This window comes from Nelumbo nucifera, chromosome 2, assembly GCF_055504915.1.
Source record: "Nelumbo nucifera cultivar China Antique chromosome 2, China Antique-T2T, whole genome shotgun sequence".
In the NCBI taxonomy this organism is placed as follows: Eukaryota; Viridiplantae; Streptophyta; class Magnoliopsida; order Proteales; family Nelumbonaceae; genus Nelumbo; species Nelumbo nucifera.
In genome coordinates this window covers 50,476,956-50,490,040 of record NC_142650.1, presented here as the reverse complement: position 1 = coordinate 50,490,040, position 13,085 = coordinate 50,476,956, and the positions used below count along the sequence as shown (strand labels likewise).

General features: G+C 37.8%; 1 protein-coding gene and 1 pseudogene across 2 annotated transcripts; one reads left to right on the top strand and one right to left on the bottom strand.

Annotated features, from left to right (window-relative positions):
* The first annotated feature begins 2,964 nt into the window (after window positions 1–2,964).
* Window positions 2,965–6,116, top strand: LOC104601308 (uncharacterized; annotated as a pseudogene). The gene is made up of 3 exons (XR_016082913.1): window positions 2,965–4,095; window positions 4,628–5,176; window positions 5,369–6,116. The product of XR_016082913.1 is annotated as an uncharacterized LOC104601308 (transcript).
* A 2,519-nt stretch (window positions 6,117–8,635) lies between these two features.
* Window positions 8,636–10,833, bottom strand: LOC104601103 (uncharacterized). Its single transcript, XM_010264298.2, has 3 exons — window positions 9,771–10,833; window positions 9,064–9,600; window positions 8,636–8,970 (listed from the first exon to the last, which is right to left on the bottom strand). The coding sequence occupies exons 1-3, from the start codon at window positions 10,614–10,616 to the stop codon at window positions 8,869–8,871; spliced, it is 1,485 nt and encodes a 494-aa protein (XP_010262600.1). The 5' UTR covers window positions 10,617–10,833; the 3' UTR covers window positions 8,636–8,868.
* Between the last annotated feature and the right edge of the window lie 2,252 nt (window positions 10,834–13,085).

Here is a 13,085-nt window from a genome sequence, read left to right as displayed (position 1 = left end):
GGGGGCACTTACGTAATTGCATTATCATTTTTTGGGCAGCTTATCCTTTGATGGGTTGTTAATTAATTCTTGAACTGAATTTCTTCTTACTAAACTTTTAATTACACCAAATTAATAAATAATTTTATTAGTAATGTAAATAGAATATAAAATTTAAAATCAATTGGAAATAAAACTATTTTTATATTCTTTCTCATTAAATCCTATATTTTGGATATATTTTTTTCATCATTAAATTCTCTTAATTAAATTTATAACATTAATTTTCATATTTAAAAATAAATATTTTGAAAAGTAAGTTGAAAACAATATCATTTTCTTCTCTCCCGGTTGTGGGTAAGCAATTCAACCATTTGGGGTGAAAGGGGTTAATAAATATAATGCCATAATTAATTAATAAAAATTAAAATAAATAAAATATATAATACAAAAAAAATAAAAAAAGCATTGGGCATATCTATAATATTGTATATTTATTATACTAAACAAATATAAGTATGAAATTTAAGACGTATTTTTATTAATGATAAAAATTGAATGTCAAAATTAAAATCTACCTAGAAATGAAATGATATAATAGTCAAATAATAAAATTCTATAAATAGAAAATACAAAAAATCACAAAAAATAGAGAAAATTTTGGGCACATATGTAATGTTCTATATTTACAGAAATAAAACAATTGGTAAATCTCTAATATTATACATTTATTATATTGAAAAAATAAGTATTATACATAAGAAAGAATTTTATCATTGATGGCAATGTAATATAAAATTTAATGTCAACCTAGAAATCAAACTATTTTCCTTTTGGGGTAGTGGGTTAGTAGTTTGGGGCAAATGGATTAATCAATTATATCATAGTTAAATAAGAAATATTTTAAAAATAAAAAAGTACAAGTAATCAAAAGAATACATAAAAATTATATATTAATTATATCAAACAAAAATTAAGTGTGATAAGTAAAAATTCTTTATATAATGTAGATTAAATATATAATTTAAAACGAATCCTAAAACAAAGATATTTTCTTATCTTGATGGTGAGTCAATGATCTAACTTTTCAAATAAACTCAAGATATCATAATTGAATAATAAATATAAAAAAAAAGGTAGCAAAAATTTTGGGCACATACAATACTATATATTTATAAAAAGTAAAATATTAGGTACTTCTCTAATATTATGCATTAATTGTGTTGAACAAAAATAAGTATTATACATAAGAAATAATTTTATCAATGATGGAAATGTAATACAAAATTTAATGTCAACCTAGAAGTCAAACTATTTTTCTTTTTTGGGCCGTGGGTTAACATTTTGGGTCAAATGATATCATAAACAAACAAAAATTAAGTGTAATAAGTAAAAATTATTTTTATAATGACAATGTAAATGAAATATATAATTAAAAGGGAAAATTATAGTCAACATATGACTATATGACTCTCAGTCCATGTTGGACATGTTGGACATGTCATCAAAGGCTTATGTGATTGTTGCCAACATATGACTCTCAGTCCATGTTGAACACAACAAAAAGTCTATACCGAAAATAGGTTTCCAGTTATTCTTCTGCTCCCTCTATCTCCCTCTCTTCTCTCTCACTCTCACAATCATCTCTCTTGATCTCCCACTCTCTCAGCTCTGGTATGTAACCAAATCAAAACCTCTCTCTCTCTCTCTCTCTCAATGAATATCTCCTTTTCACTCAATCTCTATCGTTCTCCCACTCCCTCTCTTGTTCTTTTTTCTTTATTTTTCTTACAAACTTGTACAATATTAATCAGACCATATAAAAGAATAAAAAGGACCAACCACTTGTAAAATTAAGTAATAAATTTCTATTAAGTTGGTGTAAATTTTATAGACAAGAGTTTCTTGTGAATTTTTATCAAATTGATGTAATGATTTTTGAACCATACCAAGTTGGTCTCGTGTTCTTTTATATGTTTTGATTAATACCATATAAGTGTATAAGAAAATAAAAAAGAACAAGAGAAGGAGTGTGAGAGAAATTGAAGAACAATAGAAATTAATGGAGAATGAGAGATCAACCGAGAAAGAGAATGAGAGAGATTGAGGGAGAACAATAAGTAGAGAGAGATAGAGAGAATGAGAGAAATTGATAAAGAGAACGTAAATACAGAAACCGGTGTTTAGAAAACCAGACCAGATTGGAAGGTTGAACCATAACTCAAGGCCCCGACCAATTCGGTCATACCCCAATAACCGGACTTGCTCAAAACACGCTAGAAACCGATTAACCAACCAGTTGAATGGGAAAACTAGTGAAGCGGTCCCAATTTCATGACTGCCCAAGTCCATACATAAGTTCAATTTTAAAATGTTGTTAACAAGATTTTAACTGACCTCTTATTTTCACAGATTAACTTAATTACTAGTAATCGACCTCTTTACTTATACTAATGAATGACTATTTATTATACATATTACATTATTATGCACGAATTTTAAAGAAAATGTAAGTTAAAAGGTTTGAACCCTAGTCATTTGTTTTAAAAATTAAGAAACTTATCATCCACCCACCATATTTAACTACATTAAAGGTTTGTAAAATATATTATATATAATATTTATATGACTCGTGAACCTCTCTTATCTGGTTGTTTAAACATTGACAAAAACCGAAAACCATTTTTATTTATTTTCAAATCACACGGTCATTAAGCACAGAGTGGGAGAGTGGGAGTGAGATTGAAAAATAGAGAGTGGGAGAAAAGCTACAAACCCTTTTTCTATTTTTCAACCACCATGTATTAAAGAGGAATTTTGGTATAAGTTTTTTTGTTGTGGGCAACAGCCACATAAGTCTTTCATGAGATTTTTATAATTAGAAATTTATTGATACTTTTGTTAATTTTCAATTTCTAGATATATCTAAAATTCAAATAACTAATATAAAAAAATTTATCGCGTATAATACATGTAGTTAATTACTAATAAATAAGAGAGCCCTGATTAAATATCTCAGAACTCTTAATTCGTTGTATGCAAGTTTTCCTGTCGAGAGATTTTGAAACGGCGATTTTGAAGGAGAAACCAGGGATTTCGAGAGAGGAAACAGGAAAGAGATAAAAATGGCGTCTCTTTTGTTTGTGTTGCCGGTTTCTAAAATTTGGTTTTTGCCTTCTGCGTGTTTTTGTCATCCGAGACTCTGCGTTTTTGCCTTCTGCGTGTCATTGGAGACTCTTATAAGAGATGTATCAGAACCGGGTAACGAGTCATGACCCGTTCAAGGCCTGGAAATTAGTTGCATCGGGGGCAGAGAAAATTGGAGATACATTCTCGGTATTAATGAAAGGAGCTTTGGCGTTTCTTCTCGTTTCTTCAGTTTCTCTCGTTTATTATTCGGCATTCTTCGGCCAATCACGCTGGCTCAGATGCCTGCAATGCGAAGACGGCGTTGCGGATCCCAGTCACCAGAGCCAGACACTTCACCGTACTTCCGGCTATGGCGATTACGAAAGAACGAACGTGTCTCACATCGTGTTTGGAATCGGAGGCTCGGCGAAGACATGGAAGGACCGCCGGCACTACAGCGAGTTATGGTGGAAACCCAACATTACTCGGGGGTTCGTCTGGCTGGACGAGAACCCAGATGGTGAGGAACCGTGGCCTGAAATCTTACCGCCGTACCGAGTTTCAGAGAACTCATCGAGGTTTAAATACACGAGTTGGTACGGCTCCCGCTCCGCTGTTCGTATCGCCCGAATCGTGTTAGAAAGTTTCCGACTCGGGCTGGAGAATGTCAGGTGGTTCGTGATGGGAGACGATGATACGGTATTTTTCGTGGAGAATTTGGTTTCTGTGCTATCCAAGTACGATCACAATCAGATGTATTATGTTGGCGGGAACTCGGAAAGTGTTGAACAAAACGTAATACACTCGTACGATACGGCTTTTGGTGGGGGCGGCTTCGCCATTAGTTACCCTCTCGCTGCCGAGCTTGCTAAGGTGTTGGACGTCTGCATTGATCGATACGCCTCTTTGTACGGTTCTGATCAGAAGATCCAGGCTTGCATGAGCGAGATTGGGGTCCCACTCACCAAAGAAGCTGGTTTCCATCAGGTTACATTTACATCTCTCTCTCTCTCCATTCTGTTAGAGAATAATATGCCGTCTTTCATGTCCTTGTGGTTTATCGTAAACCGATGAAATCGGACGGAGAGGAAATGTATTTTCGAAGTCCATCCGCACCGTCCAACTTTATCCTCAAAATTGCACTTTGGATGGTAGTAACAAGGACACGTGGCATTGTAGAAAGTTTCTTGGCGTAAATGGGCTTTTGATTTGCATAGATCATTATTGAGATGGGCCTGCTAAAATTTAACGAGTTAGATGCGAGCCACTTGTCCTTTACTCCATGCAATACATACTGCGTACTACCAACACCCAACCCGATTTGAACGGTGCAAGCACCGGCTTGCCCTTACAGAAGCCAAACTCACCCGATTTGTCTTCTTTGCTAACGTACATTGAAAAGTAAAAAAAGCCTAGAAGGTGTTTGGGCAGAATTTTCAGTAAAAGAAACTGATTTCTGAATTGTGATTGACTAATTAGTGTGATTGAGTTGCCCCTCTGTTGTTCGTGCAAATGACAGATCGATATTCGCGGAGATCCCTACGGTCTATTGGCGTCACACCCGGTTGCGCCGTTGGTGTCTCTCCACCACCTCGACTACGTGAAGCCCCTGTTCCCAACCAGCAACCGGCGCGACTCCTTGACAAAGCTCTTGGGGGCGTACAAGGCGGACCCGGGGCGAACCCTACAACGAAGCTTCTGTTACGACCTGGAGCGCAACTGGTCCGTGTCCGTTTCTTGGGGCTACACCATCCAAATATATCCATTCTTCTTGACGGCAAAGATGCTCGACACGACGCTGCAGACGTTTCGGACGTGGAAGAGCAGGAGTACTCAACCATTCACGTTCAACACCCGCCGCGTGAGTGGCCAACCGTGTAATCGGCCTCTTATTTATTTCTTGGATCGGGTTGAGGATGAGGTTGAAGGCGGCCAGACCCTGACCTCTTATAAGAAATTTATGGGGGAGAATGCAAAGATCTGTAAGCGACCTTCCTACCTTCCTGCATTGACTGTACACTCCGTAAATGTCTCTGCTCCCAAGTTGGAGCCCGACGAATGGAAGACGGTGAGATTTGCGTCTACCTTCCTCCGTCTCTTTCACTTCTTTTGTCACTACGCAAGCTCCTGTTCAGGCCACGTGAACAGTGACATGGAATTCTTGTCGCTCACTATTTTGCCACGTGGATTATCTAAGTGCTTTTACTGGTAATTAGCTAGCTAACTAACTAATACCTGTAATGATTTGATGATCGAGCAGGCGCCACAAAGACAATGCTGCGAAATCAGCCGTGCGCATGGACTGAACAGCGTTCTTCATGTCAGAATTAGAAGCTGTATACCCCGGAAACCGTGAGCGTCACTCCACCTAAAGAGTTAAGACCCCCAGAGGCAGATATTAATTCACGTGGCTAGCTTCTATGTTCCTCTGCGTGTAAATATTTGAAAAGAGCAAACAGAAAACTATAAAAAGAGTAATTTAGACTTTGACAGAGGAGTTTCCATACTTCTGCCACCAGAAAAGTAGGACAAAGAGAAAAGAAATTACGGAGAATGACTAGTCGATGGCCACTCACTACTGGACTCTTCAGTCAATATAACAGGACAATCTCAAACTATAATCAGAGTTTGGTTGATGGCTACTAACTACTGGAAGGCTGCAGGCACGTAGGATGTAGTGCAGAGCTAGCAAGCATGTTTGTCTTCTCAAACCATACATCTATTTGATAGAGAACAGTCGTCGTACGTCTTAGTGGAAAGTAATGCAGTTGCTTGTCCTCACCTTAAGGACAGTTCAATTTTAGGAATACTTGAGTTGGAATTCTTTCAACTAATACTTGGAATCTCAATTTGTAGGGTTTCTGCAAGCTTTTGTATTTGCACCCACGGCCCAGAGGAGGAATTGGCTCGGTTCGTTCATCTTCACACCCTCTATAAAATAAACTAAATTTTTATTCTTTTTCTTTCCCTCTTATGGATCGTTATACAAATAAAAGAAACTAAATTCAACTTTTGGATCCTTTGCGTTCTCTTCCACTCCATTGTTCACTTTCACAAGTCCACAAAAAACAGACTCAGTGGCAAATGGGTAGGGTGGGTTGGGTAAGGTTGAATACCAATCCACCTATATTGGCCTATCAATTGTTGTAAAAGGATCATAATCCACCTTAACCTTGACCCACTCATATTGACCCTTAACCACCCTCACCCATACTTACCCATTTATCCTCACCTATAAATACAAAAATGGGTTGGGACGGCCTATGTACACATGAAATAATAATTTTTAAGAGGAACATCTCTCTCTCAATGTTGTCACATGGTAGAAACGGGTCGGGTTGACCTGTATATCAAAAAATAACAAATTTTTGAGAGGAACATCTCTCAAGACTATAACGTGGTAGAAATGGGTTAGGGCAACCTATATACCCAAAAATAACAATTTTTTAGAGAATAATCTCTCTCAATGATGCCATGTGAAAGAACCAGGCCGGGTCAACCCGTATGTCTGAAAAAAAATTGAGAAAATCATCTCTTAAGACTGCCACATGACAGAAACGGGTTGGGTTAACCCGTATATCAAAAAAAAAAAAAAACACCTTTGAGAGAATCATCTCTTTCAAAACAGCCACATAACAAAAAAAGGTCAACCCGTATACCTGAAAATGCAAAACTTGTAGATAAATGCAAACAATAGCAGAAAAATTGTAGAAAATGCAAAAAAATACCAAAAATTACAAAAAATGCAGAAAATACCAGAAATTTACAAAAAATGCAGAACTTTTGCAGAAAAATCATAGAAAATGCAAAAAATCTCAGAAAATTGCAAGAAATGCATGAAACCATTAGAAAATTCAGAAATTATGCAAAAAAACACCAAAATTTTCTAGAAATTGCAGAAAATTACCAAAAATTTTCATAAAATGTAGAAAATAGCAGAAATTTTGCAAAAAATGCATAACTTTTATAAAAGTGCTTTCATAAAAGTACATTTACAAAAGTACTTCTATAAAAGTACTTCCGTAAAAGTGCTTTTGTGTAAAAGTACTTTTGTAAAAGTGCTTTCATAAAAGTACTATAAAAATGCTTTTATTCTTTCATAAATGTGTTTTCGTAGAAGTACTTTCATAAAGTTCTTTTGTAAAAGTGCTTTCGTAAAATGTATTTTTATAAAAGTGCTTTTGTGTAAAAGTATTTTTGTAAAACTGCTTTCGTAAAAGTACTTTTCATAAAATTCTTTTATAAAATTCTTTTGTAAAATTGATTTCATGTAAAATTGCATGTGAACATGAAAGTTAATAAAATCTATTGTATTTCACTTTTAATCACAAAGTGAAATGTGGTATGGTGGTTTGGATTTGTAATGAGATGCAGACCATCCAAACCCTAACTTTTAATCACAAAGTGAAATTGCATGTGAACACAAAAGTTAATAAAATCTATTTTATTTCACTTTTAATCACAAAGTGAAATGTGGCATGCTATTTTTTGAGATTTGGCGAGTATAGATAGAGTTTAACTTTGGCCCAACCCATCCAGACCCTAATGGGTAGTTGGGTACCCTCAACCCAACCCACCTTGACCATTTTCCATTGACCCTAATGGGTTACTCGACCCTAGGGGTGGCAACTAGCCGAGCTTTTCACAAGTTGCTCGAGCTTGACTCAGCTTTGTTTCAACCGAGTTCAAGCCTACTAGAGCTGGGCTCGTGAGGCTCGCGAGCCAACTCAAATATATATATATATATATATAAAATAAAAATATTATAGTTATTATTTATTATAGTTCTTAAATTTTTAAATATAAAATAAAAAATTTATATATAATTTTTATTTTTATAAAATATTTTTATAAAATATAAAACAAGTCAAGCCAAGCCGAGCTTAAGCTCAAGGTTTTGGCTTGAACTGAGCTCGAGCTCGAGCCTTGTAAAATAGTCTCGAGCCGAGCTCGAGCCTGTTACCATTCGGCTCAGCTCGGCTCATACCCACCCCTACTCGACCCATATTGACCCATCCAATAGCATGGGTGGATTCCAAGGTGTGTGGATTGGGTGGATCAAATGGGTTGGGGTCAAGATTGCCAACGCTACTGATTATGAATAGGGTCGCGGTCAATTCTGAGTATGAGTTTGATTCTTATTCGAGGGTTAACTGGGGTTATTGTTGCACCAATACCCCCCAAAATTTTATATAATGTTTTTCACAATTTATGTTGTTTGCATGAACCCAAGTTTAATGCTAGTTAGTTGAAATCACATTTTATCAGATCAGACCCGATAAATCAAATTATATGGGAGTTTAATTTATTAGTAGTCACTAGTCAGGAGCGGATCTATCCTGAAAATTATTTAAAAGCGTAAGGGGTGTTATCAAATGATTCGGGCAGCCATTTTCATGGGTTACAAGAGCTGTTTCCATTAGAAGTAGGAAGACTAAAATGATTTGAGCAGTCAATTTAATCTTCCTATCTAGTTCTAATGGATTTTTTTTGGCTACCCATTTCGAGAGATTGGTCAGGCCAAGAATTGGTGGATAATTATAAAGTTAGAATAAAATTAAAATAGTACTTTTTTGTTTAAATTGAATGCTATTTTTGTTTCACCAAAAAGGGGCCAGAACAGGAACTATTTTCATTTTACAATATTCCTGTCATGTTTTATCTCTCAAAATAAAAATTAGCAACAGTAACAAGTTTCACGAAGAAATTGAGCAATACATATCCAAGTGCTTTATGTATAATCTTCTAGTATGGGGTTAATTAAGCGACCACTTCGTCCTCCATGCAAGCCCTAAGTTTAAGCTCGGTAACATTTGTGCCAGAGCCACGAAGAACGTCGCAGCATTCCCTCCTTGTTCCAACCTGCAGAAAGACGTACGCCCATATTACTGAACCGTGCGTTGAGTGAGTCTACAGCCATATTGCAAACAGAGAAACTATATGAGATTCACTCACCACATTAAGCCTCATCGCCGGAGATGAGACCCGAATTTTCAACATCGAATTGGCGGAGTGATTACCGCTCGACGAACAAGGCTGTCGAGTTGGCTGTGATTTTCGAATGTAATTGGTAATAATTTGGGCTCCCTTAGCTTGCTCTATGGATTCAAAGAAAAGGACGTGTGGAGCTTCACATGCGTTGTTGGAGAGAGGCCTGGTGTTAAGCATGAAAGGTGGTATTCCCTTGTTTCTCCACGATTTGAACGTCTCAATGGGTCTCTGTAAGGTACATGGATAGAAAATTTCCTGGTAAATCTGAGCAGAGTAGCCCCAGGAGACGGCGAAGGTCCAGTTGTTCTCCTTGTCGTAACAGATGCTTTGCTGTAACAGACGAGACGAGTCAACTTTTGCAGCTTCCATTAGGTGTCTTAAGGACTGATAACGATCCATGGCGGGAAAGATGGGATCCACAACATCAAGGTGGTGGAGGGATAGAAAAGGAACCTGTGGATGGGATGATAAGAAGCCCGATATGTCTCTTGTTAGATCGATCTGTAAAACACAAAACAGCATTATTCTTTGAGCTAGAATTGCGGAGATATGCCACTCAGCAATCAAGGAGCTGGCTCAAGTAATATTTCAGCTCAGCTGGTGGGAACTCCTGAATGAAATAAGATTAACATAAACAGGAGATTAAAACTAATTATGATCAAGATGGGTACCTGATGAAACCCTCGTTCGTGAGTCAATGGAACTCCTAGATCAGCCACACAAGACTGTAACATATGATCACTCCCAAAAAGGAAAGGGTATCTCTTTATACACTCGTCCATGTTGCTTGCCAAAAGCTTTGCGAGGGGGTAACTCAAAGCATATCCAGCTCCACCAAATGCCATCTCGTAGGAGTTCCAGAAGTTAGAATCAACGCACTCCGAGTTATGTCCGATGTAGAAGTACTTGTTATGATCATACCTGGAGAGAACCTCCACTAGGTTATCGATGAAGATGACGGTGTCATCGTCAGTCATGACATACCACCTCACATCCTTGTGATCCTCACTGAATGTTTCCGCGATCACACGAACCATTCGAATCGCATGGCGCATCCTGTGTCTGTCGAATTCTTTGAATCTTCCGACGTCCTCCGAAACCCGGAACGGAGGAGAGGATGAAGGCCATGGCAGGTAATCCGTTGGAGCTCTTTCCAACCAGACAAATCCTCGGGTTTCGTTGGGTTTCCACCAGGCTTCTATGTAGTTTTTCTTGGTTCTCCATGTGTTGACAGAACCCGCCACTCCGAACACAATGTGGCTGATGCTAGTGGGAGCATCGGTGGAATCAGCGTAGTGATCAGAACTATTGCTAGGCCGCCCAGAACTCCATCGATGTTCTAAGAAGACAGAAAGTTTGGAAGATTGGGAGTAAGAATGGTTGGGAAGAAAAACGAAGAGAAGTGGCAGAAATAATCCTGCAACAGCGAATGACGTCCATTGGGTTCCTCCAATTTTATCAGAAAGTTCTGTTAGTTTTGTTCGGACGGTGCTAAACTTTCCACAATATACTAGCATTTTCAAAGTCACCACCCGTAATCAAGATTCAAGAGAGAAAACACCTCTGCAAACTCTGGAAATTCACTTGGGAGGGATATTAAAAAGTCTTCTGCAAATTTTATACAATTATAGCTTCTCAAATGAGGTGAAATAAGCACTTATAAGAATCCCAAGTTTGATGTATAATACAAGCCAGTTATGAATGATTTCAAAGTCTAAAGCTTGGCCATTAATTAAGCATTGAGAATATGTGAAACCCATTTAACGTGAAATGAGAGCTTGCTAATACACTTGACTTGACGAGGCAGTATCCCCCGTAGGGCATGTATCAGGTCAGAGGTCAGGAACATGAATTTTTAAGGTCTTCTGTAACTTGAATTTTAAACCTGGCAACTGGCAAGGAGTCTTTCACGTGGCGTCATGGTTGGGATTGGGGGTGGTCAAAAGAGTAGATAGTCCCTCAATCTATGAAACTACTTTCATCCCCAAGGCTCTCTGTCAATTGTCAGAATTGGGCTGGGTCAGGGACTCAGGGAGGACTCGGCCACTAATCCAATCCGAAGTCAAGTTGGTTTCATATTTTTCAACGTATGCCCGCGTTCAGTCAACTCAACTTCGGGTTGGGTTGGGTTTTGGTCAGATTAATCTAACCCAAATAGGACCCCCATCAAGCACACATGCTACAGGCTTGCCTCTATACGAGATTTGCGGGCTCAACAGTTTCGAGGCGTGGACCCAACCGAACCGAGGCCCACAGGCTCATGCTTCCATATTCTCGATATGTAGTAAAATTTGCCGTTTTCTTCTATCCTTACGCAAGTCTAAACAGATAACGGTATAAAATCTCCAACGTTGTAACACAACTATACAATTGGGGGTCCAACAAATTTTCCATGTGGTCACATGATCACATCACCCTTCTTTAAGCATAGCACAAAGGGGGCCATACAGAAATCCTCGTAGCAGTAAAAAAAAAAAAAAAGGAAAAAGTGGCAACAGAGGAACAGGCGACTGGTGAAAAAGAACATAAAATTCATGTTGTAGAACACCCCTTAATGTTTGATGATTGACACCTATGAAATACTTGAATTTTCAAAATCTTTATCTAATCTAATTTGCCTTATAGAGTGCGCGAGGACTTCTGCATTTACAGGAAGAGAATAATTTCAATTTTGTTTAGGATCAGTTTAGTTTAGGAGGAGTATAAATACATACAAAATAATACGCCTTATGAGACTCATGACTTCTACTTGAGAAGTTGAATAGACCAAGCAGTGAAAACTGCCTAATGCTAATTGAGTGTGCACGTGTAAGAGAGAGAGAGAGAGAGAGAGAGAATGGACTACGTTATTTCAAGATGAGCCAGAGGCATTGAGGCACGTATAGGGCTGTCAAATGGACTGAATATTGGTCCAATCTGATCCAGTCCAGTACGAATCCATTACAGATGGAACAGGTCCAATACAATCCGATGAATATTTTGGACCATTCTGGACTGGTCCAATTCAATGTTTGGACCATCTAAACTGTTCAAATTGGTTTTAATTTGGATTGGGTCCAACCCAAACCTGATCCATTGATAACCGTATTCTTATTTTATGTCCATGGACCAAATATTGGTACAATCTGATCTGGTCCAATATAAATCCATTACAAATGAATCAGGTCCAATCCAATAAATACTTTGGTCCAATAAGTCTGGACTGGTCCACTTCGATATGTCTTATTAATCCATCCAACCCGTTCAAATTGATTTTGCTTCGGATGAAATCCATCCCAAACCCAATCCATTGACACCCCTAGGCACGTATAGAACTATATATTTAAGAAACATAAAAACAAACAAACAGAAATAAGTAAATAAAAGAAGCCATTGTATACAAGGAAAGGTCACATGGATCCTTTATTTTTATATACAAGTTTTTGTTCGAGGGTCCAACTGCCCAAGAGCAATAAAATTTGAATCAAACAGATGACTTTAGTTTCATTCTAAACTAAACCTCTTAGCCTAGCGTAGGTGGCCCTGGTTGAATGGTTGTTCTCTATATTGAAGCCAAAAACTGGAGCAAAGAATATTTGAATTTGAATTGCGTGGGTGGTCCGTTTGATGGGAAGTATATTGGCCCGAGACCTATGCCAAGATAATGATTCTCTATGAGAGCTATGTAGCACAGGAGAAATTCATGTTTCAGTACTCTTCACAACCCAATCCTACATTGAAGGGTTCCCATGTTTGGATCGTCCCCACATGAGATCGTCCACGGAAAAGAGGAAAAAGAATTCTGTTCATCACCCCTGACTTGCCCTTTCTCTTGTGAATTAGGAAAATGTTAAAAAAAAAAGGAATTGCAGTAAAGTGAAAGATTTCAGTCCGGCTAGCGTATGATCTCCACCAACTGTGGAAAAGATTTCGATCTCTCACCCAACAAGGAAATGCTGCTCATGGCCCCAAACAGCCAGTGGGGTCCCTCCACCCAATATGAAGAT